At 41.6% G+C, this 24,667-nt stretch overlaps 1 protein-coding gene and 1 long non-coding RNA gene across 4 annotated transcripts in view; both read right to left on the bottom strand.

Moving 5' to 3' along the window:
• The window catches only part of AKAP12 (A-kinase anchoring protein 12), a 30,327-nt gene extending 5,772 nt beyond the window's left edge, over window positions 1–24,555 (bottom strand). For 2 of the 3 annotated variants that reach the window (XM_021540535.2, XM_085576592.1), the window contains exons 1-3: window positions 24,398–24,555; window positions 14,933–15,119; window positions 77–3,804 (exon numbers count right to left, since the gene is read on the bottom strand). In XM_021540535.2, coding sequence (XP_021396210.1) covers window positions 77–3,804; window positions 14,933–15,119; window positions 24,398–24,535 — 4,053 coding nt within the window. In that variant the 5' untranslated portion in view covers window positions 24,536–24,555. Of the gene's footprint in view, window positions 1–76; window positions 3,805–14,932; window positions 15,120–21,494; window positions 21,904–24,397 lie in introns of those variants that run through there. The other variant, XM_085576593.1, reaches the window with a different exon arrangement.
• LOC146767914 (uncharacterized) lies at window positions 9,836–11,855 on the bottom strand. Its single transcript, XR_014954266.1, has 2 exons — window positions 11,511–11,855; window positions 9,836–10,851 (listed from the first exon to the last, which is right to left on the bottom strand). It is a non-coding gene; the product is annotated as an uncharacterized LOC146767914 (long non-coding RNA).
• Window positions 24,556–24,667: the final 112 nt, after the last annotated feature.

The raw sequence follows: 24,667 nt of genomic DNA, 5'->3' as shown, positions 1-24,667 counted from the left end.
ACAACCTGGTTCTAAACAAGGTATAGTACTTTGCTGACTTTGACAAATCAACCTTTGTGTTATGTGCAATACTTACTGCAGGCTTTCCTTCTGGAGCACATTCATCTCTTGTCTCATCCAGTGTCAACTCTGTATTTTTCTCTTGTTCTGAAGGCTCCTGCTTCGCAAACAGCTCTTCCTTGGGAGTGATGGCTTTGATGCTGTGAAACTCTGTGCCATGTGATAAAGTTTCCTCTGTTGTCCTCTGCACTTCATTGACTTCTTTATGGTCTTCTAAATATCCTTGATGTCCTTCTGTGCTTTCTTCCATCGCAGAAGGTATTTCACATTTCTCTGAACCTTCAGGTAATACACTCTCTTCAACACTGTTTTGGCCCAGAATGCTCCCTGCACTTTTCTGGGGCTGGGAGCCATCCTCTTTGTATTCTTTTTCCAAGGACTGTTCAAGCAGAATAGTTTCCTGGCCAACAATGTTCCCATCTTTAGCACCACTTTTCAATTCTGACTCAAGTCCCTGTACTGTTGTAATTATAGTTTCTGTCACAGCTCTTTCACTAACCAGCTGTGTTACATCTGACTTTACTCTTTCAGCAACTTCAAGAAGAACTTTTTGTGTCTGTTTGTCCAATTCTTTCAAATTTTGTTCAGTGGCCTCCACTTCTTGAACTGGTGTAGCCTCCTCTGTAGTATCTGGGGTTTCTAACAACTGTGAAACAGCAGAAACCATCTCAGTTGTCTCCTCGGCAAGGGACACCTCCATGGTTTCTTCCGCACAGGAAGCTTCTGCTGTCTCCAGAGCAGTCACGGCTTCGGAAGTTAGCTCCAGCTCACTTGCTGTGGTGTCATCACTTACATCCTTTCTAGTCTCTGTCTTAGGAGCTACCACTGCATCCTCCACAGGAACACCCGGTTCTGCTGTTTTCTGAGTTTCTTTCTCTTCTTCTTCTCTTGCCTGCTCAATGCACTCTGTCAGAGCAGCAGATATCCATGATGGTGACCTTTCCTCAATGCTGCTCACTGCCCTTTCTTCTTCCACAATGGTAACAGCAACTGCATCTACCAGCCCTTCAGATCCTTGCTCCATCCTTAGGGTCTCCTCTAACTTTCCTGCTCTCTCTACCTCACAGGTTTGTTCTTTCATCACTTCAGCATCTTTCGCTCGTTGAGCTTCCATTTTCTCCTGTTCTGCTGCTTCATATTCAGATAAAGGAACAACAGCTGGAACATCAGAATCTTCCTCCGCTGTTTCTGCCATGTCTTCTTTTGCTTGTTTAAGATGTGCTGGTTCTGCCTTTCCATCTGACTTTTTCTTCCTACGTCCAGGCATCAGTTTTCTAAATGGAACCCATGATTCATCTTTCCCAGGCTCACCATCCGATGTTGAATGTTCCAAGCTAGATCCCACAACAGAGTCCTCAGTTCTCTCTTCCACTCTGGTTTTGGATCTCCTTCTTGCAGTAACTAACCTTTTAAATGATTCCCATGTTGAAATCCCTTCACTTTCAGATGGACTTCCAGCTTGTTCAGGGGAAGAATTCCCTTGTCCTTGATCACTCTCCTGAGAGCTAGTAAGAACTGCATCTGTTGCTGTTTCTTTGCTCTGTCCAGACTCTTCTACTTTCTGGCTTTCTTCATCAGATGATGATGACTTCCTGGCTCTTTTCTTTGAAGAACCTACACATATGAAAGTTTCCCAGGACACAGAGGCGTCAACTTTTCTTTTGGGCTCTTCTGTAATTTTCTCTGGTTTCTGGTCAATCCCATTTTCTTGTATTTCTCCCTGATTTTCATCAACGACATTTTCAGTTGCAGATACTGCAACACTCTTTGTCTTATCCATTTCTTCTTCTTTATCACTTTCAGAAGGCCTTCTGACACGTTTCTTGGGAGTCACCATCTTTTTAAATGATGCCCAAGGTGTAACAGTTTCTCTTTTTCGCTCCACATCTGGAATTGTGGCATCTTCACTTTCAGTGACCTGCATTCCATCTGCAGATTTTTCCAAAGAGGGAATTTCACTCATCTCCTCAGGAGAAGAGGCAGAACTCTCCCCTTTTTGTTCCTCTGGGCTATCTGGGGAATCTGATAAGTGCTGAATTGGTTCCCCCTGCTCCCCTGACTTAGATTCTTCTCTTTTACCTTTTTGCTTCTTTCCAGACAGCTTCTTCAATCCAGTACCTGTAAAGAGTTTCTTTAAAGGGCTGCCTTGTAGTTTAGTCTTCTCTTGAGACGACAGGAGTTCTGCTTCATTTGTGATACCTTCTAGAGGCCTCTTTCCAGCTGCCTCTTCAGAAGTTATTTCCGTGGTTGTTTCATCTAGTTTGACAGTATCAGTGGTATCTGTGCCAGGTTTTCCCTGTAGTCCTCCATCAGCGGGTTTGACTGATTGTTGATTATCCCCTGTGTCAACTGGTTGCTCGGAAGTAGAAAAGGACTTTGATTCAGGAGCACTGAGAGTTGACTTTGTTTCATGTTCTTTGCTTTCTTTCTTCTCTGCAGTTATATCCACAGCTTCTCCCTGTGCAGTATCTGCTGTGGGTGACATTTTCAATTCTGCTTCCTCTGTTTTTTCATTTAATGTCTCTTTCCCAAGTAGAGCATGTTTACTTCCTTCTTTTCCTTCAGATTTTCTAAGCTGATCACTAGAAATTTCCATTGCCACAGATCCTGTTTCAAATGTCTCTTCAGAGGCTATTTCAGTTCTGTCATCTATTTCACACTTCTCCATTGACTCCAGTTTTTCTCCCACAGATAGGACTTCTGAGGATGTTTTCAAGTCTTTGTCCACACTGTCAGTGACAAGAGGTACCACTGACTTTGCTTTTAGTGGCTTCTCTGTCACCTCACCTTCTTTCTCTCCTTCTTCAGTTTTTTCTTCCTCTTTACCAATATTTTCTGAGACTTCCATCAGTTTTCTTTCTTGATCATCTTCATCTTTTTTTCCCTCTGCACTTTCTTTTACAGCTGCTGCTGTTGGGTCCTCTTTTCGTCCCTGCTCATCATGCTTGACTACCTCTTTCTTTTCACTTCCTTCTACTCCTGTTGCTGCCAGAGTCTTTTCTGACTCCTGCATTTCACCTTCAGTTTGCTCCTTTTCATGCACTTCACCAGTTACTGCTATCACATTCCTCTCTTCATCTTGCTTCTCAGATTCCGGTTTCTCCTCTTTTTCATCAATTTCAGTTGTTAATGTTGTCCCCTCTTTTTCTTTCTCCTCTTCTTTCATAGGAGACTGTTGTTCATCTTCTTTAGGTTTCCTAAAACTTTTCTTTTTTCTAAATCCAGTCCATCCTTGAGTAAAAAGTTTTCTTAATGGTGATGCAGTTTCAGTGGTTAAAGCGGCTGGCTGAGAACAAACCTCAGTTGTTTCTGGTATTTTAGGAGATTCATCTTCTGTTTTTTCATTTTTCAGTGTATCTTTGGCATTGTCTTCTGCAGAGAGTACATCCTCAGGCACTGCCATTTCTTCTGAGGCAACTTCTTTTTGATCATCAGCTCCTTCAGGGACCTGTGTTTCCTTTTTCACAGTAAGCAGCTGAACTGGATCCGATTTTCCTGTCTTTTCCTTCTTCACTGTGAATCTGAACCCAACAAATTTAAAAACCTTTTTAAAACCCAGATCATAAGACTGTGGCTCTGCCACCTGATCTTCTGCAACTTCTTCCAAAGCCGGCAACTGCTTAATTGAATGAGCATCCTCCTTCTCGGCATCTACACTGTCCTTGGTGCCCGAGTCAGATGGATTTGTCTCCACAGTTTCACTGTCTTCCTTCAAAGTTACACTGGAATGTTCTGTTTGTCCAACTGTTTAAACAACAAAACCCCAGTTAATTTCCTTCTAAATTTAATGTTATATTATACCTTTATATATTTTTTCATTATTACTAATTTTCATAAACATGTATGTTCTATTATTACCTGTGTACCTTTTCTATATGCTACTAATACATTTTTAAGAATTAGTTTCTGTTCTATCACTATTATAATTATTTTCCTTCTTCATATCATTGAACTAACTACATGTACAGATCTTTCCTCAGATTAGTTGCAAATGCTCCTTTCAAACTTATATTCTCTTATTCTATACCCTGATTTTGCAGTTCTCTTTGTGTGGTTTATGGGTTACTTTATGGCAAGTTTGGGTAAAAAAAAAATTTATATTCCAGACTTTACAGAATAATATATGCAATTATTCCTGAAGCAAAGCTCAATAACTATTTCCATGCAGACAGATACATCTGAGGAAACCCAACAAACAAACAAACAAACCAAAAAAAAAACCAAAACAAACAAAAAAAAAAACTCAAAAAAAGCCTGTTGACCTAAAATGATGACAAAAAAAGAAAGCTTATTTTACAGCTCTGTCCCAGAAGAATAGCAAGATGTGAAAACACCCATGGGAAATTACCTGTTTTTCTGGAAACTCATAGCCCTTACTAAATAGTTAAGTAACAATATATTGCTTTGAAGATCATGAATCTTATGAATTCTCCAATACAATATATGTACATATTCAATACATTCATAGCATCACCATCTACAGCAATTCCATGTTGCTTAAAATGAATGAGGTTGTTACTATGCAAGAATGTAAAACTCCACTGCTTGCATGTCTGTTTGCATTATCTTTTTTTGAGGACAGTTTGCATTTTTCCTTCAGGTCATTGGCAACCCCCGTCTCAGTCTTGTTGGGATAATTTATTATTGCTCCTCTGGCCAACTCAAGTTCAGAGACTGGCATGTAAATTACATCTATGGCATACTAAAGACCCTGAACTTGGACTTGGATGTTGTTAGGATTTCAGTTCAATATTGTTCTTGACCCTAGATTTTGTGCAACAGGCAAAAGTGCAAGGCCACAAAGGAACATACTCCTTCACTTTGACCAAACCTGTTAAGAGCGCAAAGGTGAAAAAATAAAATTATTATAAAATATTCAATGTTGAATAGCAACACCCTAGAAGAAGACATGGTCCTTTTTTTAAAGCTGTACATGTGCTACTTCAATGTCCAAGGCAGGAGGAGAAACTTTTACAAAGCATATGATCATCAACTTCCCCAAAGTGATTTGGCTTTTATTTGAACCACCTTGAAGTTGTCTCTGACTCTGCTGCTGGTCCTGCTTTGCTGGAATGCCTGATCTCCAGAAATGCCTCACAGCCTCTTGCCTGGTTTTCCCTTTATTAAGGGCTGCTTCTTCAGAAGCACACAGACAAGGCAGTCCAGGTAAGGCTACAACTAACCACAAAATAAGCAAAACAAAATCTACAAGGATACTGGCTTCTAATTGCTATGCAGAGGGCAAATTATATTTCACTATCAGCAGCCTATTGGTGGTTGTTTCTAAGTCAACATAAGCAAAGCTTTATATAACAGTTGAATATTATTTACCTTAATTGCCAACTCCTAATTCAACTAAAAGCCTGACCTCTGCTAACATTCTAACTCCCTGAACATTTCAGACCAGAGATGTTTGAACTGAGTCCTTTGTGAGGGTGAAGGGTAAGACAAAAGAGACATTTTGAAGAAGCAGCCAGAATTTTTAGTCCATTGGGAATATACCTCTTGCAAAACCTGTACAATCCACAATAAAATAACACTTATCAAACATTACATTTTGTTTATTTAGTTGTATGTTGAGACTATACAACGATAAAGTCAAGGAACCACTCTTGTGTCTGTGTTCATTTATTGCAAGGTCTGGAAATAAACTCCTTGTCATTTCCATAAAATAATTCACAAAGTTAGAGACACTTCTTCAGAGACTATCTTGAAAATATCACTTATTTTAAAATTATTTACTAACAGGTACTTTAATATAGTCTTAAGCTTGTTTACACTAAAAATTATTCTTTTTGCTTAACCAGCTACGAAGCTAAATGCTGATCATTGAACAAAAATTTCCTCATGAGCCAGGCCTCAGCATCTCTGCTGGAAACCAGGTCTACAGAGTCTTTCTGTTTGTCCCAGCCCAGCATTAATGCCAATGCACTTACTCTTAGACACACAAAAATCTCCATCTGACACGAGTTAGATAAAGGTAGACTCAAATACAGTGCTGAGAGCAAGTGGGGAATTCTGGGTCTAAGCAGAAAGGACCAGAAGTGCAGGAAGGCAGCGGAAAAGGGAAAGCACTTGGGACTGCTGAGCAGCCAGAGATTTCTATGGGCTCGCCTTTCCTCCTGCAAACACTCCCTGGGAATGCATGCTTCAAACATTGAAAACCCTGAGGTTTCAAAAAAATGGTAAAAAGGTGACATTTCTTTTTCTATTTATTCCTATTTTTTTTCCTAATTCCCTTAAGAAAACATCCCTTTCGAAGTTTCCTTCCAAATTTCCTTCTGTCCCACACCAGGAGTCTAGTGTGAATTCGGCATTTAATATGAATTTCAAGTATTACAGATAAACGGGACTACTATAAGAGTGGAATCATAAAGAATATGAATAAAAGAGGCATTCAATTTCAAAAGAGAGATAAGATGTAAAACCAGTATATAAAGGCGTCTCTTAATATTTAAGATAAGCATTCAAAGGGTTTTTGCTTATTCTGTTTATAAAATGAGATGTTCATAACACCCTAAGATAAAGACCGTGTTTCTGTAAAATGTTTTACAGGTGAAAAGAGCTGTGACTATTACAAAATCTGCAGGTATGGGTATGCATTAAGATAGCAAATGCAATCACAAAAATAGAGAACACAGAGTCTAGAGGCAGTGATAAGCTTTTAAAACTGTTAAATCAAGCTGACAGTAATGAGGTCTTCCTCACGAGTCCATCCAGCAGACACGCTACCTTGCAACACTTCACTAAACACAGTGCAAAAGGAAAAATGAACAGAAATATTGACTGACTGAACACAGACTTACTAATACCAGTCTGAAAAGTCATAGCTATACTACAACACACCACACTTCCATCTCTCCCTCACGGCGCACAGATACTTAAGAGACCTTGCCCAAGCCCTACCCCTTCAATTCCACCAAAGGATTTAACCTGCCCAGAAGGTATTTCATCCCCAGGATAACATTCCGGTGTCAGCTGTTAAGTGACCTGCTGCTGTTGCACCCAGTATCTATTTTGTCTCCTTCTTTAACATTTTAAAACCCTGGAAGAGTCTTTAAAATTGAATTTCTGATGCCCTTCCTCAGTGTTGGAAGAAAGGGATGCCATTCAGGAAATTTGCCTGCATGTTGCCAGGAAGCTGCCACTGTTGTGTGACAAAGCTCAAGTGCCACAAATACCCAAGCTGTACTTTCACAATGTATACTGGAAGTTTATATTTAGCCATTGAAATTTAGTGATGTTTTTATTAATGATACTTCAGTGCCCAAAACCTGTGAGGGCAATTATTAATGCAGAAAGGTTTGGAAGTTACTTACACAAGGCATTGCTGGTAGAGCTCTGTAGCATGTCACTACCACAGGTATTCTGGCAAGACAACCAGCACTTTCTGAATTAATTCAGTGGTTTTGAAAGCACCTTTAAGAAACACCAGACAGGCTCATCCAAACAACTACCAAAAAACAAAATAAAACAAATAAAATAAAATACTGATATGAATAACTTTTCCTTAGGTCTCTCCTGAGCAAGGCTGTACTTTACAAGCTATGTGCTAGCCAAGGAATAGAATTCAACAAAAATATACCTAGAGGAGGTGATAAAGATCAGGGGTGATATCATAAAATTGATACACTTAGCTGTTTAAAACACACTGTGGCTAAGGACTAACACTGAAATTCTATTTTAACTGCTTACATACTAGTTAACCTTTGAAATATTTTTAACTGAATCAAGGTGCTGCTCATGTTTTTAATAACTGCAACTTTTATTCTGAATGAAACTTTCAAAACTGACAGTCCTGAGGAATCAAAAATGCTTGATTTCACAATTTTATAGGTACTTAGTCCACTGTAAGACTTTATTTCTATTTTATCAGGAGCATGCTGATCAGTTGTTGGAGAATTAGTATTTTCAGAATTACTGAACTCCTTAAAATGAGTAATTAAATGAGTAATTAAACTCTTCTTTTTGTAGACTGACAGACACGGTCAGCAGTGCAACTTAACTGCTCCCAGCTCTCATCTCTCTCCAGAAGTGAAAATGTGTTTCTCCCCTGGTAGCTGCCAAAGAGTTAAAAAAAAGCACGCTGACTGCAAGAGTTAAATCTACAGCACTTCATGGGCTCGAAGTCAACCATGTCAACATCTGGAGTTGGTTGACTTTTCCCCCTAAGGATTTGCAGCACAGCGCTGGATTTTTTCCATGAATTCCCTACATTCTCAATCTCTCAGATGGATGTGACACACACCCAGCGCCCACCTCGCAAACTCCTCTGGCCGCTGCAAGGCTCCAGAGGACTTTGTACTGTTTTCATTTATTCAGTGTTTAGGGCCAAATCGTGCTGTTGGTCACATACACAACTCTCTGACTAGGTTTGCATGAGCAAAAGCAAATGCCGCAGCTCTGAGGTGTACTTTACAATCATTTGCCTTCCTTGTGTCTAGATTTGCCACAAATACAACTTGTAAAAGAAAAAAACCACAAACAAACCACCAGCTACTGCTCTAAAACTCACAGGAACACAAACAGAAGGCCGTTAAAAAAATCTGAACCAAGCTTGTATTTGTCAAATACAGTCTTCTCTTAACTAATTCTTCTAATTATCATTAGAAACACATTAATGACAATATAACGAAAGGATAAAAATAGATACAAGTGAGTAATTAAAAACCAAGACACAGCCTGAAATTACAATATCTATGAAAAAGCTACCCCTAACATATTTATTTAGAATAAAGTAGCTATTTGGAATTATTTGTGAAATATGTTTTCTTTTTTTTTTTTTAATGCTAAAGTGCTCAATCTGTGCTTTTAAGTTTCCACTCCAGAGTGTACAAACTGGGCATTATACCACAAATTTGGATCATTTTAATCACAAGTTTCAGAAGGTTGGGTTTAAAAAAATCAAACGTACTACTAATGTCACAGTAACAAAATAACACAGAAATATGATTATGTGTTATCCTTCTAGCAATTCAATTTTTTTAAACAACTGTGACACTGGTGCTTAACAATGTATTTTCACAAATTCTTCCTTCCTTTGCCTGCTATACACCATATTTAATTCCACTTCAGTGTACAAACAATTCTTCCATAGAAAGCACATACTATGTCCTTCTCCCTTCTATTCACTCAGTTTTCCAAGTATTGATTTGCCATGTTCATTGCAAAGAACAAGTTCTTTCAGATTAATTAAATAATGAAGGAGGATTTACAGATATTTTTGCATGCTGAACCTCACTGTGCATACATGCAATTCATGAACTTTTCAATCATGTTATTTCAAAGCTTTTGAAACAAGTATTATTCATTCTTCAGTTCTCTGGTACTTCGTTGGCAACTGAAGAGTTAACTTTTAAAATCCCGCATACTTTTGTGCTCATTTTTTAAATCCGAAAAAAAGAACAAACTGCAAAATATCTATTATTTTTCATGGCTTGGAGCTCCTTTAGAAAGCAGAAGCAGCACCCCCAGAAAACTACATCATAGAAAAGTAACTGAAAAAACAAAGGAAAAAAAACCCAAATACATAATCATTTTGACTATGATGCTGCAGCAAAATATTTTTTTGGTGCAGCAAAAAACATTCCCCTAAATCTTTATTTTTAGGAGGTTTTGATTTAGCTTACTTCAAATTCCAATTCTGAGCCCAGCTTCTCAAATTCTAGCAGTAAAAGTTATGTATTTCATTTATTCAAGATTAAGATATTTCTTTTTTCATTTTAGTGTTTCAAGAATCAGCGCTAAAAATCAGAAAACAAGTGTAGTTCTTTAAAAAAAAAAAACAGAAGACTTTTAAAGCCAGAAGGGTCACTAGCTATGGCTTGGATATAGTTGCTGCAGTTAAAAATTCTTCATTAAATACACTCACAATAATAAACTGCTCTCAGACCAGCACAGCTGTTCTGTTTGGGAACCAAACCAGCATGCTACAAATATTTATGAAATTTCATGGTTAGACATGCTGTCCACATTGCACATTCAGTGACTTGGTTCTGCTTCTTAAAATAAAATCTATTCACCAAACGTAAGATAGACACAACTCTAGCACTTGGGTCTTTAAGGGGAAAAAAAATTCATGGCTCCATTAGCAACAAGGATGGGGTAAGTAATATAGGCCAGTAAATGCTGCAACCTTTTTGAGAACCCCTACTGATTAATGAACAATGAAAAGCAGATTGAAAATTTTTCTTTATCAAAACGACCACATAAAAACTAATGCAAACATCAAACTCACTACAAAGGAGATGAAGCTGCATCTGCACTAATTAGACACATGACAGCTTAATACACTCCTGCATACCAATAAGCAAAGTTCTCTGTCCCTCCCAAGAAATGGTAACACATACCACAAGCTAAATACAGTTCTTGGGAAATGTACTATAAAAGCAGCTATGCTGCAGTGAAAATCTAAGGTTCTTCCACAGGAATTATTAAATAAGGAAAACCTCAAAAAATCAAAACAGTGCAAACCTATAAAGACATTACTTTTGAAAAACGGTTTAACCTTTAATTGCTAACAATAAAAGGAAATAAAAAAAATAGAGAACCCTTGAGGAAAAAGACTCAGCATGTGATAAGCTCATTAAGCATCGAGTTTAATGAAAACCCTATTGTAAACAGCAGTAGGATATCTCCTCCACTACTCACTGATTCAAATCACGTCCAGTCCTCCCCAGGGCCTGCTCCAAATGGAGCCGCACTTCTACAGGCTTTGTTGTCGATATGTATTGTAAAGTTGGAGTATTTCACATGAATAAACTCCCCCTATTTGTTGAATTCATTCACTGGCTATAGCAAACAATATACAAGAGAGTAATTATTAATACAATGAAAATAATGATTTCCTAGATAGCTAGAGCCATGTCATCAATCTGAGAGAAATTCCAATGCAAATTAGCTATCTTTAGGGAAAAGAAAAAAAAAAAAAACACAAAAACCCCGGGGTTTATTTAAATTTCATAATAGCACTTTGTCTCCCAGAGAAAGATGTAAGTTTGTCTTTCTTTGACCTAAGTTTTTTTAAAAAATATTATGTTTTTTCTTTAATTCTTTGTTCCTCCAAAACTCATCTTTTGAGAAAGCCCAAATAATTTATGTTATTAGCTCTCAGCTTCAGTGGCTTGCATGCTGATTCCTTAAGTAAGATGTGAGGAGTTCAGCACACACAGCATTGAGTTTTTGGTACTGCAGAAGGCTGGGATCCCGCTGTTCCCCATACACATGTACACATACATCCCCTTGCCACGGTGCTAATCCCCTCTGAATTTTGGTTTGTTAAGAAAAAACAGCAATAGAGCAACTGCTTCATTTCTCTCATGCAAATATTTTTACAACATATAAACGATGCTAACTTCCATATTCCTTCCAATTTCACCAAGTTTAGCTCTTAAGGTATTTTACTGCTTTATTGCTTGACTGATGTAAAATAGCATCAGTGCGGTCACTACCTTTTCTTTCTATTCCCTAATTTCAGATACCAGGTCACAGCCCCGTCCTGCAGAAGAACACCCAGTTGGCACCTCCACATTCATAAAGCCTCGTATCACAGGTACCACATCGTACGTCCAAATGAGGAGATATCACACTTCCTGAAGTTTCAGCAACCTTCGCTTGGAAGCGGTTCTCACTGAAATAAAAATGCCGAAGGCAGACCCTTTAACTCTTAACGCCCCGCCAGGAAATCCAGAGTTGGTAACCCTGGGGTGTCGGGGCTGCGAGGCTCTCCGGCAGCGCCGCAGCCGCGGGATGCTGCTGCCGCCCGGGCTCTCCGGCAGCGCCGCAGCCGCGGGATGCTGCTGCCGCCCGGGCTCTCCGGCAGCGCCGCAGCCGCGGGATGCTGCTGCCGCCCGGGCTCTCCGGCAGCGCCGCAGCCGCGGGATGCTGCTGCCGCCCGGGCTCTCCGGCAGCGCCGCAGCCGCGGGATGCTGCTGCCGCCCGGGCTCTCCGGCAGCGCCGCAGCCGCGGGATGCTGCTGCCGCCCGCGCGGCCCAGGAGCAAGCCGCGTGTGCCGGCACCCGCAGCGCCACACCGCCTTACCCGCCATCGTCACTGTCCCCAGCATGGCTGAAGCCACGCTGACACCACGAACCCCCTCTCCCGCTCCGAGGTTCCTCCCAGCCCGCGGGGCAGCTCCAGCCCTCGGCAGCCGGCTGGCTGGACGGAGGGACGGCTGACGGAGAGGCTGCCTGATGGAAGTCTGCCTGTCGGAGGGCTGAGCTGCCCCCGAGCCCCACGGCCGCTCCCACCCCGTCCCGGACAGCCCCGGGCCCCGCCCGGGACCGCCCCCCGCCCGCCCGGCACAAGCGCGGTGCCTCGCAGGGTCCGTCTCGAACTGCCGCTTCCAGCCTTTATCTCCCTCTGCCCCGGAGGGAAGAGGCGCCGGCTGCCGCTTGCGAACCAGCCTCCCGCTTCAGTAATATCTGCCTTCCCACAGGGCATCCACACCCAACCTCAACAGATGCTGCTTTAAAAGCCCCATGGCTTTTGTCCCTTATAAACAAAACCATACAAAAACCACTTCGGTATTTCCACACTGACATATTTGCTCCTCTGCCTATTACTGCAAGGTTGGTTTGGGCTTGTTTTGTTTTCATTTGTTTGGAGGGTTTTTTAAATGGAACGCTCTACAACCTAATTACTTATAAATTGTCTCAAGTTCTGCTGTCAAGAGTTCCATAAACGTGTTACTCCATATACTAGTATTATAATAATTCAATGTTCCTACTGATAGTAAAAAAGGAATGCAATATAATGAAATTAAATGTAAAGGCTCAGTATCTAATACAGGTGTCCTCCTATAATAGTGAGAGTGTTTCTATTTTGATTACAACTGATTATGTTGAATATCTCCAAAGTTCTGATGATACTTGGAGCCTTCATCTCTCTGATGTCAGGGACAACTTCCCAGCCAATTTACCAGAGTATCTGGTAAATTTAATTTTATAGTGGTGACTTTAATGAGTATAGGTCATCTCTCAAGTAGTCTTCTGAATGCAAGATTCAAATAATGATGATGAGAACCAACCAAACCAAAAAACCTTTAATTATAAACACTACTGTAGGCAAACACTTGAGTTGTTTCAGTGCTCGGTGCCACAATGCTTTATTTCTGAGTTTAGACTTGCAAGCAAGGTGAAATTAACAATGAGTGGAGAACATTTAGTGTAGCACTAAAATTGAACATTTTTCTACGTGGAAATATTTGTCTGCATGAAACAACAAAGAGGTATCTCTTCTCCACCTTTATTCGTCTGCCTAAGGACAGATGAGGTGGACCAGACTCTCTATGGTCCAGAGGAGTGGACAAAAACATCTGAACAAAACCTTTACTTGAAGAACTCTTTTCAGTGCCCAACTGGGCAAGTTTTAATTGTCTCTATAATGTCACTTTCCTCTAACATTACCAGTAAATACATGCTGCATCACCTTCACAAAGGGATTTTTCACTTCAAGAGCAAATGCATGGTACTGTTTTCCCTTTCAATGCTACCATACAGACTTGACTCCACTGAATAGGAATATCACCCAATAGAAGAGAGGATTCTCAAAACAAAGCCAAGGTTTTTCAGGCAGTTTACTCAAATTCCTAATGCTGTGTATGTTCACATCATGCCATGCAACTGGTTACACATTATCACCTACACTCCGAGGAAGCTTCTCACTTCTTCATTACATATCCTAGGAATGTGATTTCTGTATAATTGAAACTACAATCCAAGATTATTCAAAAATAATTACAATCTTTGACTATTAACTTGAAACTCATGCCCTTTTAACAGCCTTTTCTTTTACCTGATCCAGAAGCTGAATATCAACACAAAAATCTTCTGATACTATTTCCAAACATCAAGTATTTTTTCCTCCTTTACGACTCTGTTTAGCAACTATGCTCCCCTCATCCCTGTCCACTTAAGAGTAAAATTTTAGAGAACTGAAGTTTCATGAAAGATAAAACAAGTTGTATTCCATTATTATAGTGTCAGAAGTCCCTACTGGTATAATTTTTTTAAAAAAAGGCACTGAAAGCTCCAGGTAAGATATGTAGCCTTCTACTGGGATAACAGCATTATGGCAATTAATCTAAAGATGTGACAAAGAATTGCTTTTACCAGGATTCAAATTCTAGAGTACACCACGGGTTACACACATGCTTTAAGGCACTCTACAGGCTGATACTGAAGATAGTGCCTCCTACCCTGTCACCATCCCTTCCCAGCTCACCACCACCAGCATTAGATGCCTGCTCTGATTGAAAACCAGCCCTCCCTCTTGCCATCCTGCCAAAAAGTCAGCAGGCAGCTGGACCACGGAAGCAGGTCTCTCAACACACACCTGTGAACAGGAACAGAGGGAAGCAAGAAGAGGCTGATGAGAGCAGGAGAGGTGGGCTGCCAGATCACACAGGATAAAGAACAGCACATTCATGACTGTGCAGCAAGGCAAGGGATACATTCCTAAGACAGAACACACTGGGATGTCTATATGAGAAAGATTTTGTGGTCCCAGTGTAAATCCAATTAAAAGCTGTAGGAAAGGGAACTTTAATCAAGGGAAAACCAACGGATTAGCAGCCCTCATAGGAAGGGACAGGCCTATGCAGCAGGCACTAAAACGAGAAGTAGAAATTGAGCTGTTCCTAACACCACTGACACCAACACCTTCAGTGCACAAGCCATTTGTCATATGAACTCTCTCCTACAGAGAAAACATCTCCCACAAAACACTGCCCAAGAAGCACCTGAACAACAACAGATCACCTGAGTAATACCTGTTCAGTAGCAGACAGCTAGTTGAGCTCTGTTTCTACTTCTCATCCCATTTAGCACACAAGCCTCTGTGGTACATCCACTGAGCACAGGTTTGTACTCACCGTTTGTTCCAGCAGACTCTGTTTGCTCCCTGGGTTGTTCTTGGAGCGGTGAAGCCACCTCTGACTGCTGCCCACCCGGTTCCTTAGATGCTGTAACAGCTCCCGGCTGCCGTGGCTCCTCTGGTGAGGCATCATCCTTCAAATTGTCTTCACTAACATCAGGTACTGGTAAACTTGCATTTAAAGCCTGTGTGGTCAAATATTGATTGAAGGATGGTAGTAGGGAAAGATAAAGAGAGAAGGAAAGAAAAAGAAAATGTCAGTATTAGCCAGATTCCCCACCAACCCTCAGAGAATATTCTTCTTTCATTTTCAGTTTGAATACATACATGCAAGAAATTTTAACTTTAATTTAGTGAAAGTACTTCTGTGACAAAAAAATCCCAAAATACATAATCTGGGACTATTTATCTTTCTGCTCCCCCACATGAAATACATGAAGAAGCAGGTCTTACAGACAATGGCCTATAATCTTGTGTAGAATTTGGTTTCTTCCATGAAGGAAAACTCCAGGATAAAGCGAATATAGCTGATAGAAAGAAATTCTTCATTCAAAGTGTCTGGCATAACTGCTCTGATATATGAATGAATCCTCTCTACAATACAGCCTTTGGTATTGCTCCTCTATTGATGTGCTTATCTTATCATCATCAACAATACAACTACAAAGAAACAGAACTATTCAGGAGAGAAAGCAGAAGACATATGGATTTCCCATGAGGAAATGCAGTGAAACTGAGATTAAAACTAGAATTTGTGGACCTCTGTTATTAGGCAGAAACTATTCTTACAGGAGGAAAGAGCTTTACAATTCTTTGAGACTCAGCCCTATAGCATTTGAAATATTTTTTCTATAGTTGCTAATATATGCAAAAAGAAGAATATGTTTTTCAGCTTCCACACTTGACACGTTTTAATTATTTTCAGAATTTGAATTGGCTTGCCCTATAAGAAGAAATATACTTTCACAAGCATATTTCTATTTTAAAAGCATGGAATGTGTTGTGGTCATAAGATACTTAATTACCCTTAATTTATTGATTACCCTTTAATGAACTAGCTCTCCAACTGATTCTATTCCCTTCCAACAGAAACCATTTCAACCAATTAACCATTATTCCTGAAACGAAGGTTTGAAGTTCCCCTGGTGGAACAACAAACTTTAATTATGTATAATTGTCTGATGATTTGTCTGTACTCCCAAAATACTGCCACTGAAGCTCTGTTAATTAATCAGGGGTACCACAGATACATTACACTGAAATATGGGATCTAACAACCACATGCCTGAAGCACCAAACTGGGATCAGGAAGATGCCACATTCCTGATGATTATCTTCCAGCCTCCCCTACGTAAACCTTCTCAATGGGGAAATCTATTTATTTATTTTTACTAGTAATTAGCCTGCTGCAACAGAATTTCAAATCAACAGACAAATCAACAAAGTGCCAGGAAAAGGGCTTTCCTCCTAATCATCATATTCTTTTCACATGCTGGGTGAGATCTGGGAGAAGCACTGTACCCCACTTCCACAGACAATGAAGAGTGTGCATGCAGGTTCCAAATTTTCAGTTCAGAAGCCCTTAATTAAGCCAAATTGTTTCCACCCGGCGTTGTTGCACTTCTCAAAGCTGCCTTTCACAGCCACATAATCCACCTCACGAAAAAGGATCCCATTCTGCTCACTGCCAATACCACAGATGGAATAATTTGGCTTTAGAATTTTCACATGCTGAGACCAGATATTAAATAGAAGAAATACAGAATGGCTCAACACTCAGATTACATTCCCACTTCTCACATCATGCTTCCCACAAATCTAAAACACAGGAACTCAGGAGAGATGAAGACACCACACTACCAAACAAAGGCACGTAAACCCTGGGAAGCTCCACTGCAGTTCCACACAGCATTAGCTGAGTGGGAGTAACTGATTAAAGACAAGCAAGAAAATCAAGACATAGAAAACAACAACCTAAATCTGACAGGCTTTAAGATTCTTCAGTATAAATTTGGTAGAGGACCGTTACTATTTTTTAATAATAATAAATTTTAATTATTCATTCTTGAAAGACAACTGCTAGTCCCGCAAACACAAGAACCTTGACTTGACTGGCTCTTAGGAAACTTGGCTATCTGAAGAAAAAGCCATGGATGACTATTTCAAGATGACACTCTCAGAATTACCACCAACAATTCTTTCAAGTCACAAGAAAGGCAACAGCACTGAATATCTTAGCATTCCTCACATTATTCAAAGATTTCTTTGTCTTTCTTTCCAAACCTCCCCTGGGCAGCACACCATTTTAAAGCCAGTCCCATGTATAGACACATGTACAGAGTCAACCATTTGCCTGATTAAGCACCAGTAGACTCTGCAAAGAACCAGAGTACAAAGGTACTTGGTATGTCAACGCAGTACAGCTTGTCTCCTTTTTAAATTGCACACAGACTGTTATGATAAAATATTAACAATTGTAGTAATTATCCCAGCTCTTAATTCTATAGTTTTGGTGCATTCAGGAAAACAGTGACTTTATATAATCCTAAAGATTTGTGATTTCAGACCAAAATTCAGAAGTCACTGGGCCTAGCAGATAATCTTTTGGATCTGTTAAATCTGCAATACCTTCCAGCATGAAAAACAAAATTAAATATAAAACATCACTAAGTGTAAGACTATAAGCAGTTTTTACAACCAGACAGTTTAATTATAATCCCTGTTCACTCTGTACATAAGTTCTTTTTTGGAAACAGGATCCATCTGCCACAACTGAGTAGAAAATGTAAATACATGGAAAACCTCAACATTTTCAAATCTGACCAGACCTGCAATATAACCCTACCTTTTTACCCCAGTCTCTTGGGGAAGAGTTTGATGTGATTCTTGCCCTTGGGAAGGCAAACTTAGATTTTCAAATCAAGTGTTCTGCTTTAAATAATTAAATAATCAAAACTAATAAAACAATAGTATTTTTTTTCAAATTAAAACATGCGCAAAGGAGAAGAAACCTTTGGTGAGTTTGTAAAGTGAAAGAAGACATAACATCATCATTAGATTAAATAAAGAAAAAAAACATTGTGTTTTAAAAAAAGTTGCTCAGGCTCTTTATGAGGGTCAGTGCAGTCTGTCCCACTGCATTAGTCCTCAAAAGAAACTAATTTCAGTTTTCCTTCACATTAACTGCTTCATTTCTCTGAAGGGATCTAAACTGCAGTTTAGTCCAATTATATCTAATTTGCTGAGCAGTGCTCTTAATTCCATTGAGAATAGTTGTAAAGCGTAGACAAATACAACATCGGAGTTTAAAGAGATGGGTGAAAACAAAATTTAAAAAGACAAAAATTAACGGTATTAGGAATCTCTGCTTAGCTTCATGCATTTATCTACAAGTAATGAGACATTACATTTGGCAGGTTTACCAACATTTATCAGTTTTTTTTGTGGCACACATTCATTACACTCCTTTGATTATTAATTTATGGATGTGTTGTCTCATGAACGTGGGAGAAACCAAGGGGAACTGGTTATCCAGTTCACTGATCTTTCAGCTTCTTCATTCCCAAAACAAAGGGCCATTAGCAAAGCAGCACTCCATTACTGTACATACTGCATATATTTTTTTCATATTTGCCTCACATTCACCACAAAGATGGAAGCAAAGGGCAGACGCCCAGCTAATGAGACTAAAATGCACAGGGCTTGCTGCCCATGTCACTCTAACCAAGAGCACCCTCTGCTCCATCTTGCATCCAGCAGTGGGCCCAACTGTTAGACCGCATTAAATGCACACAAAATTGAAAATGGATAAATTAACACAACAAATTGCATGAGATATGGATGAACTGCAAGTCCCTGATCTCACTGTACATTAATGGATACTTCCTTCAGGCGATCTTCCTGAGGGGTTCACAGCACCCAGCCTCTTCCCCCATCAGCAATCACCATCATTCCCAACATTCCTTGTACCAGACCCAAATCATTCCAGAGATTCCTCACACCAGGCCCAAACGTACCAGAGTTAATTTTGCTTCATTCTGTTAATCCTGCTACAGTGATTCTACATTAGATTACTAAAATAGCCAGATCCAGCTGTCTGAACAACTGAGCAAACTAACATAATGGTCTCTAATATTTTTCCTGTAGTTTGATTTTGAAACTCTGGGAAAGACTTGCTGTGCTCTGGGAGTCTGCTTTTAGTACATGCTGCTCCATTAAAAAGGTTTTCAAACACCAACACTTGGGAAAAGAAAAAAATTGAATCATTCCAACTCTTTGTTCACAGCAGTTTGTCTTGTTTTGCATTAGCTACACATTAAAGGTTTGTGGGATACTGCAAGTTCCAGGTGAAGAAAACACAAGCCCCTTCCTCTGTAAGGCACATAACATCATACTTAATTTGATTACTGTATTTCTGCCTCCTGCATAAAGCCAATAAGTTTCTCTGCACTTTTCATCTCCTTATCTATCCTAATCTCTTCCAATTCTCATTCTGACTTCACTGTGACACCTCCTTATGGATGACTACCCTCAAAATCCAAATGGATAAAACAAAACACTCAAAACATCCATAAGTTTCTACACTCAATTCATCCCCATGATCTCTTTTTGCAACCTGTGAAAGAAACACTACCTTCAATCTGTTATTCTGAAGCCTGATCCAAACAGAGCTCTTTCCCAGGTCTCATACTTTTCAGCTCTTTCAGACACCACCTTATGGAAGCATTTCACAGGTACAGCTTATCCAGGCCCTAAGGACCAGTCAGAACAAGGGTTGAGCACAAAGCACGTACCTCTCCTCTCAGCAACCACACCCAGGCTTGCATTTCCAACCTGGAGGACTTCCAAAGTCCCGAAGCTCCTCTTTGCATCTCCTTAGCCTCTACCACATCAAACACAAGCTAATTGCCTCGGCTTCCAAAGTGGCCAGCCACTCCCTCTACCACCTCCCTCTTATCTCCTATAAGATTAGGGGGCTATTTCATGCTTTTGGTGCTGCTATGACACCAATTTCCAATGTGCATTTTTTCAATTACACATTTTTATTCTTTCACCCCAGCCGCTCCACAGGCATGGTCAGCCCTCCAAACTTACCACTGAATTGTACCAGACTCTTCCTCCCCAATTGGAAAAGAAGTATCTAACAGGAATCAGATACTGCTGAACTAGAGGAACTCCACAGCCTCAGACCAAGTATCTCAAACTGGGGTTCCCAGAGACACAGTCTAGGGACTTCCCTTGAATAAGCTTAGTTTTACCACTGCTAACGTAGTATTTTCAGGCTGACTCAGCTCCCTCACCAGAACACAGTTGTTTAAACAGCAGATGTAAGTCTGCCCCAGCTGTTATTTGTCAGGAACTCAGACAATAAGACACTGACATCTCAGCTGGTAACCTCTTAAGAAGAGACAGTTCCAACTATTTACTGTCTAGCACACACTTGCTCTCATTACAACACAGGTAGCATAATCAAGTTACTACTCAGAAATGGAAGCACCCTGAAAACAGTTTGAATGACTCGCTGTTCAAGTGGGGGCCCTCGCATGCCAGCAAGCCAGGAATCTACCACACCACATTTTCAAGACATCAATCAAGCCATCAATAAAATATTTTCTCTGACAAACCTAGATTTTGATGCAAGAATAGCTTATTAGCATGCCTGTATTGTTCCAGATTCTCTCTCTGGAAGTTTTCCTACACTGTTTCAGGTAGCTGTTCCAACAGAGCTTGGCTCCTTCCACAGGGCCACAGAAAGAAACCTGTATTAAAGCTGCCGCCTTGAACTAACGAATAAAATAAAAGTGGCATGTGCGTGATTGTCACTGTTAGCTGCAATGTTGGTAGGATGACACTGCTATCCCAGTGTTGCCCACATGGCTTGAAGTCACCTTCTGTCCCATGGGAGGGCACCACACTGGCATTTTTTTCCATCTTTTCGATGCTTAGCATCAAAATTAGAAGTTGGATGGAGAGCCACATCACTGCTACGAACAGAGAAGGTGCTCACAAAATAGAGATGCCTAAACCAATCCAGCCACATGCCACCACCAACAGAAGCGTCACCCAGCTTCATGTCCAACTGCAGCCACAAGATCCTGCCTGCTCCCCTATACCTGCAGCTTCTGCTGAGTCCCAGAATCTCAGAAAATCAGCAGAGAATGACCTTGCCAAAGAACTGGAACAGTTTTCCAGGGGCTTAGCTCCTTGAACGAGCTCGCACAGTGTCAGATGCATTAAAGGAGAAGCTGCAGGTGCTCTGGGGAGGAAGCAGGAGCACATGAACCACCTCACTGGACATCCCCATGGCTTTTGTCAGCTCAAGACATCAAAGGTTTGTCTGGCCTTCTTCGAGACCGAAAGGATCTTGTTCGCATTTCTGACACTATTGAAATCTAGTAAATCCTTCTCAGGCCAAGCTTCAGGCCTCCATGCTGCTCAGAACAGTCTGCCCCTGAGGTTTCAATGAGTTTTCACCAGCTCACTGCTACCAACAGAAGAAGTTTTTTTCATTTCCCCTCCTGCCCTGCTGGAAGTGCTTGTCTCCTGGTTCTTGGTCTTACCTCTACAATGTAGAAGTCAAATGAACTCACAAGCAGATCAGGAAAATGGTCCAGCAAGAATAAATTTCAGTTTCCTGAAGGGTTAGTCAGTTTAACCTGCTTACAAAAAGGCAAGGTTAGGACTCAACACAGCCAAGTGAGACTGCATCATTTGAAGCAAAACAAGGAAGAACAGGGGAAGAAGAAAAGGAGGGGTCAAAGAGCATTGCTGCTAAAACAGCAATGAGGTAACTCCACCAAAATCAACATTCTGTAGAACCATACTCTGCCCCTTGGTTTCAATAGGACCTCAGGTGTCAATTTATTGATCTGATTAATTCAGTTCAGGCAGATGAATGGATTAGTACCATCAGGATGTCTCACACTTCCCTGCAGAGATGGCTTCCCACAGTGGGGTGGCTATGCAAGATAAGGAGCAGCTCCTCCACTGCCAGAATTTAAGTCTTGAAGGAGCAGCTCCTCCACTGCCAGAATTTAAGTTTTGTCTGCTACAGTAAAGAAACCCACCAATTTCAAGTCCTAGTACTGTAACAGGCTAGAAACTCTGGAGTTGCTTTGTGTGTAATTCACCAGGAACTTTTGAGAAGACTGGGTCAACAGCTGAGGTACTCGCCACATGAGCCCACATTTATCCTGCTGTGTTCACAAGCCAGTGCCCAAAAGGCTCCTAAATATCCCTTGCTCTGTAGAAAAGTGCTATCCAGGGTCCTTGGGCTGTAGAAGTGAGCAACACCAAAATATACAGCCTCCCTTTTGGTAACCAGGACATCCAAAAACTGGTACCTGGCTAAAGAGTCGCATGTAAATAACAAAACTGCTTAATAACTACACATTTTTTCCTTTCTAGAAGAAAAGGCGAAGAGGTTTTCATCTTGTAAAAAATGCAACTATGTCATGAAAGAAATTTAATTAAATATTTCAAGGATTTCACATCACAAAAGAAAGCACAACTTCTGAGATTTTATACCCTGTATAAGACTAGTCGTTTAAACAGTTTATTTATTCATTGCCTTGCCAAGGCATACTCAAGTTGGATTCCACTGAAATCAGTTTCCAAAATTTTTTCTTCTAAAAGGGTTATAATAAGCATTTTAATTTAGAAAATGCAAAAAAGGAAGACCACCCTCCAAAAGATTCCCAATCTTCCACAAACAAATTAACTATCTTACAGATTTCTCTAGGGGCACTGCAAGACCTGGTAATTTTCAAATTCAAAGAGCTGGAAGGAATACTGATGAAAAACTGTCACAAATCTGCATGAAGTTACTTTACTTTAGTAAGACAGACTAAATGAGACAAAAAAAGTATGACTAAACTTTATTAAAACCTATTTTTCTTTTTATGCAATGTAATGGAAGGCAAAACCAGCTGTTTTAGAACAGCAGTAATAAAACTTCTTATAGCAGTAAAATGGTAATAGAACTTCCCCAATTTTAAACAGCTCTACTTGAATAATCAGGCAAAAATCTACTAGAAGACATTTTTTCCTAAATCTTAGAAGACATAAAACATAGTATTAATAATAATCTGTACCTGAGAACAGTTAATGCGATTCTCTTTTTTAGAGGGTCTTAGTTCCCATAACTGGATAAACATGGCTATGAATATGACATCTCTTCTTCAAGTCAAATTATCTTAAATTTTCAACAACCACAACAGTCAAATGCTTGCCCAATATAAAGTCCCTCTTTTCTAAACATCAGCATCTGAATTCTAAAATCGTCCAACAAAATTGCTAAATATTTTGTTAACCAACACCAATCCCCAGTGCTTATTTAGTTAAAAAAAAAAAAAAAATCAGTTAATTTAAAGTTCATTCGCAATGTGGTTTTCAAATCTGTCAAAACACGCACAAGGAGGTCTAGTGGCAGCCAGGAACTATGGGAAATTCAACTTGAAAGTTAAATCTGAACCACAAGGTCAAAGAAACAAAGTCATAACCGGTTCTCAAGCTCTAATACACCCACGCACCAGTCACAGAAACTTCGGAGTCTCCCTGCTCTGAGCACCCAAACTCTGAAGAGCCCAAAGAAGGGGATCTCGGCAGAACGTGGTATTATTTCTCCCCTCACAAACTCCCTAATGCCACACTATGTAAACACCCAGATGCACATAACCTCTCTTTCAGTCCCAAAATCCCCTAAACGCGCCTATTCCAGAGGGATAAATGGGTTCATTCATACTCTATTTTTAAACACCAGACATGCTTTAAAAGAATTTCTTTCAATTCTTCTTTATTTTAAATCACACATACCTAGGGCTCCTTCGCTCCCCACGGGCTGGGAGTTCGGGAGTCCCTCCCCCATTGCCCCCGATGCGGTACGACAGCGGGCCGCACCAAAGGCACGGCTCCAGCCCTCGCCGCCGACACCGCCGCCCCTTCCCCGCGGCGGCGGCTCAGGTGAGCCGGAGCCCCGGGGTGCGGACGGGGCGGGAACGGGGGCACAGCACGGCTGGCGCCCAGCCGAAGGCACGGCCGAGCCGCGCCCCGACGCGCCTCCCACCTGCTCCCGCGGGAGGGGAGAGGATGGAGCGGGGGGGCTGCGGAGAGCCGCGGCGATCCGGCCGAAGGACCGCAGTCAGGAGGCTCCTTGGCGCAGACCTCGCCGCGGGTGGGTGCGGCTCCTCTCGCCCCGGCCGCACACAAAAGCGGCGGCGCCCCCGCAGCCGCCCTCGCCCCCCGCCCCGCCGCTGCTGCCGCCGGCGGGAGTTTTATGACTGCGGCGCCGGCCGTGGCGCAGCCCCGGCCCCGCCGCGCCCGCTCCGTGCCCGGCCCGGGAGGTGCCCAGCGCTGCGGCAGGTGGCCGCGGCCGCGGCGGGAAACTTTCCCCGGCCCGGGGGCGCGGCGGGCGCCGCCGCCTCGCGTCCCCCCCCTCGCCTCCCCGCCGCCGCCCCTGCCTTACCTTGGCGGGCTCCGCTGGTGGCTGGGGCTCCGCGGCGTCTTCCGCCGGCAGCGGCTCTGGGGGAGTGCCGGGGGGCTCGGCGGCGGCCCCGGCCCCGTCCTGCGGGGCGGCCGGCTCGGCGGAGCTGCCGGCGCCCATGGCGCTGCCCCGCGGCCGTGCGGAGCCGCGGGCTGGCGGTGGGCGGCGGCGGCGGCAAAGCCGGGAATGAAGGAGCCCGGCTCTCCGCAAACTCCTTTAGGACGCGACAGGGGGGAAATTAAAAAAAAAAAA

The sequence above is a fragment of the Lonchura striata genome, chromosome 3 (genome assembly GCF_050655825.1).
Source record: "Lonchura striata isolate lonStrDom1 chromosome 3, ASM5065582v1, whole genome shotgun sequence".
NCBI classification, from domain to species: Eukaryota; Metazoa; Chordata; class Aves; order Passeriformes; family Estrildidae; genus Lonchura; species Lonchura striata.
The sequence above is the reverse complement of the archived record's forward strand: the minus strand, read 5'-3'. Positions and strand labels throughout refer to the sequence as shown.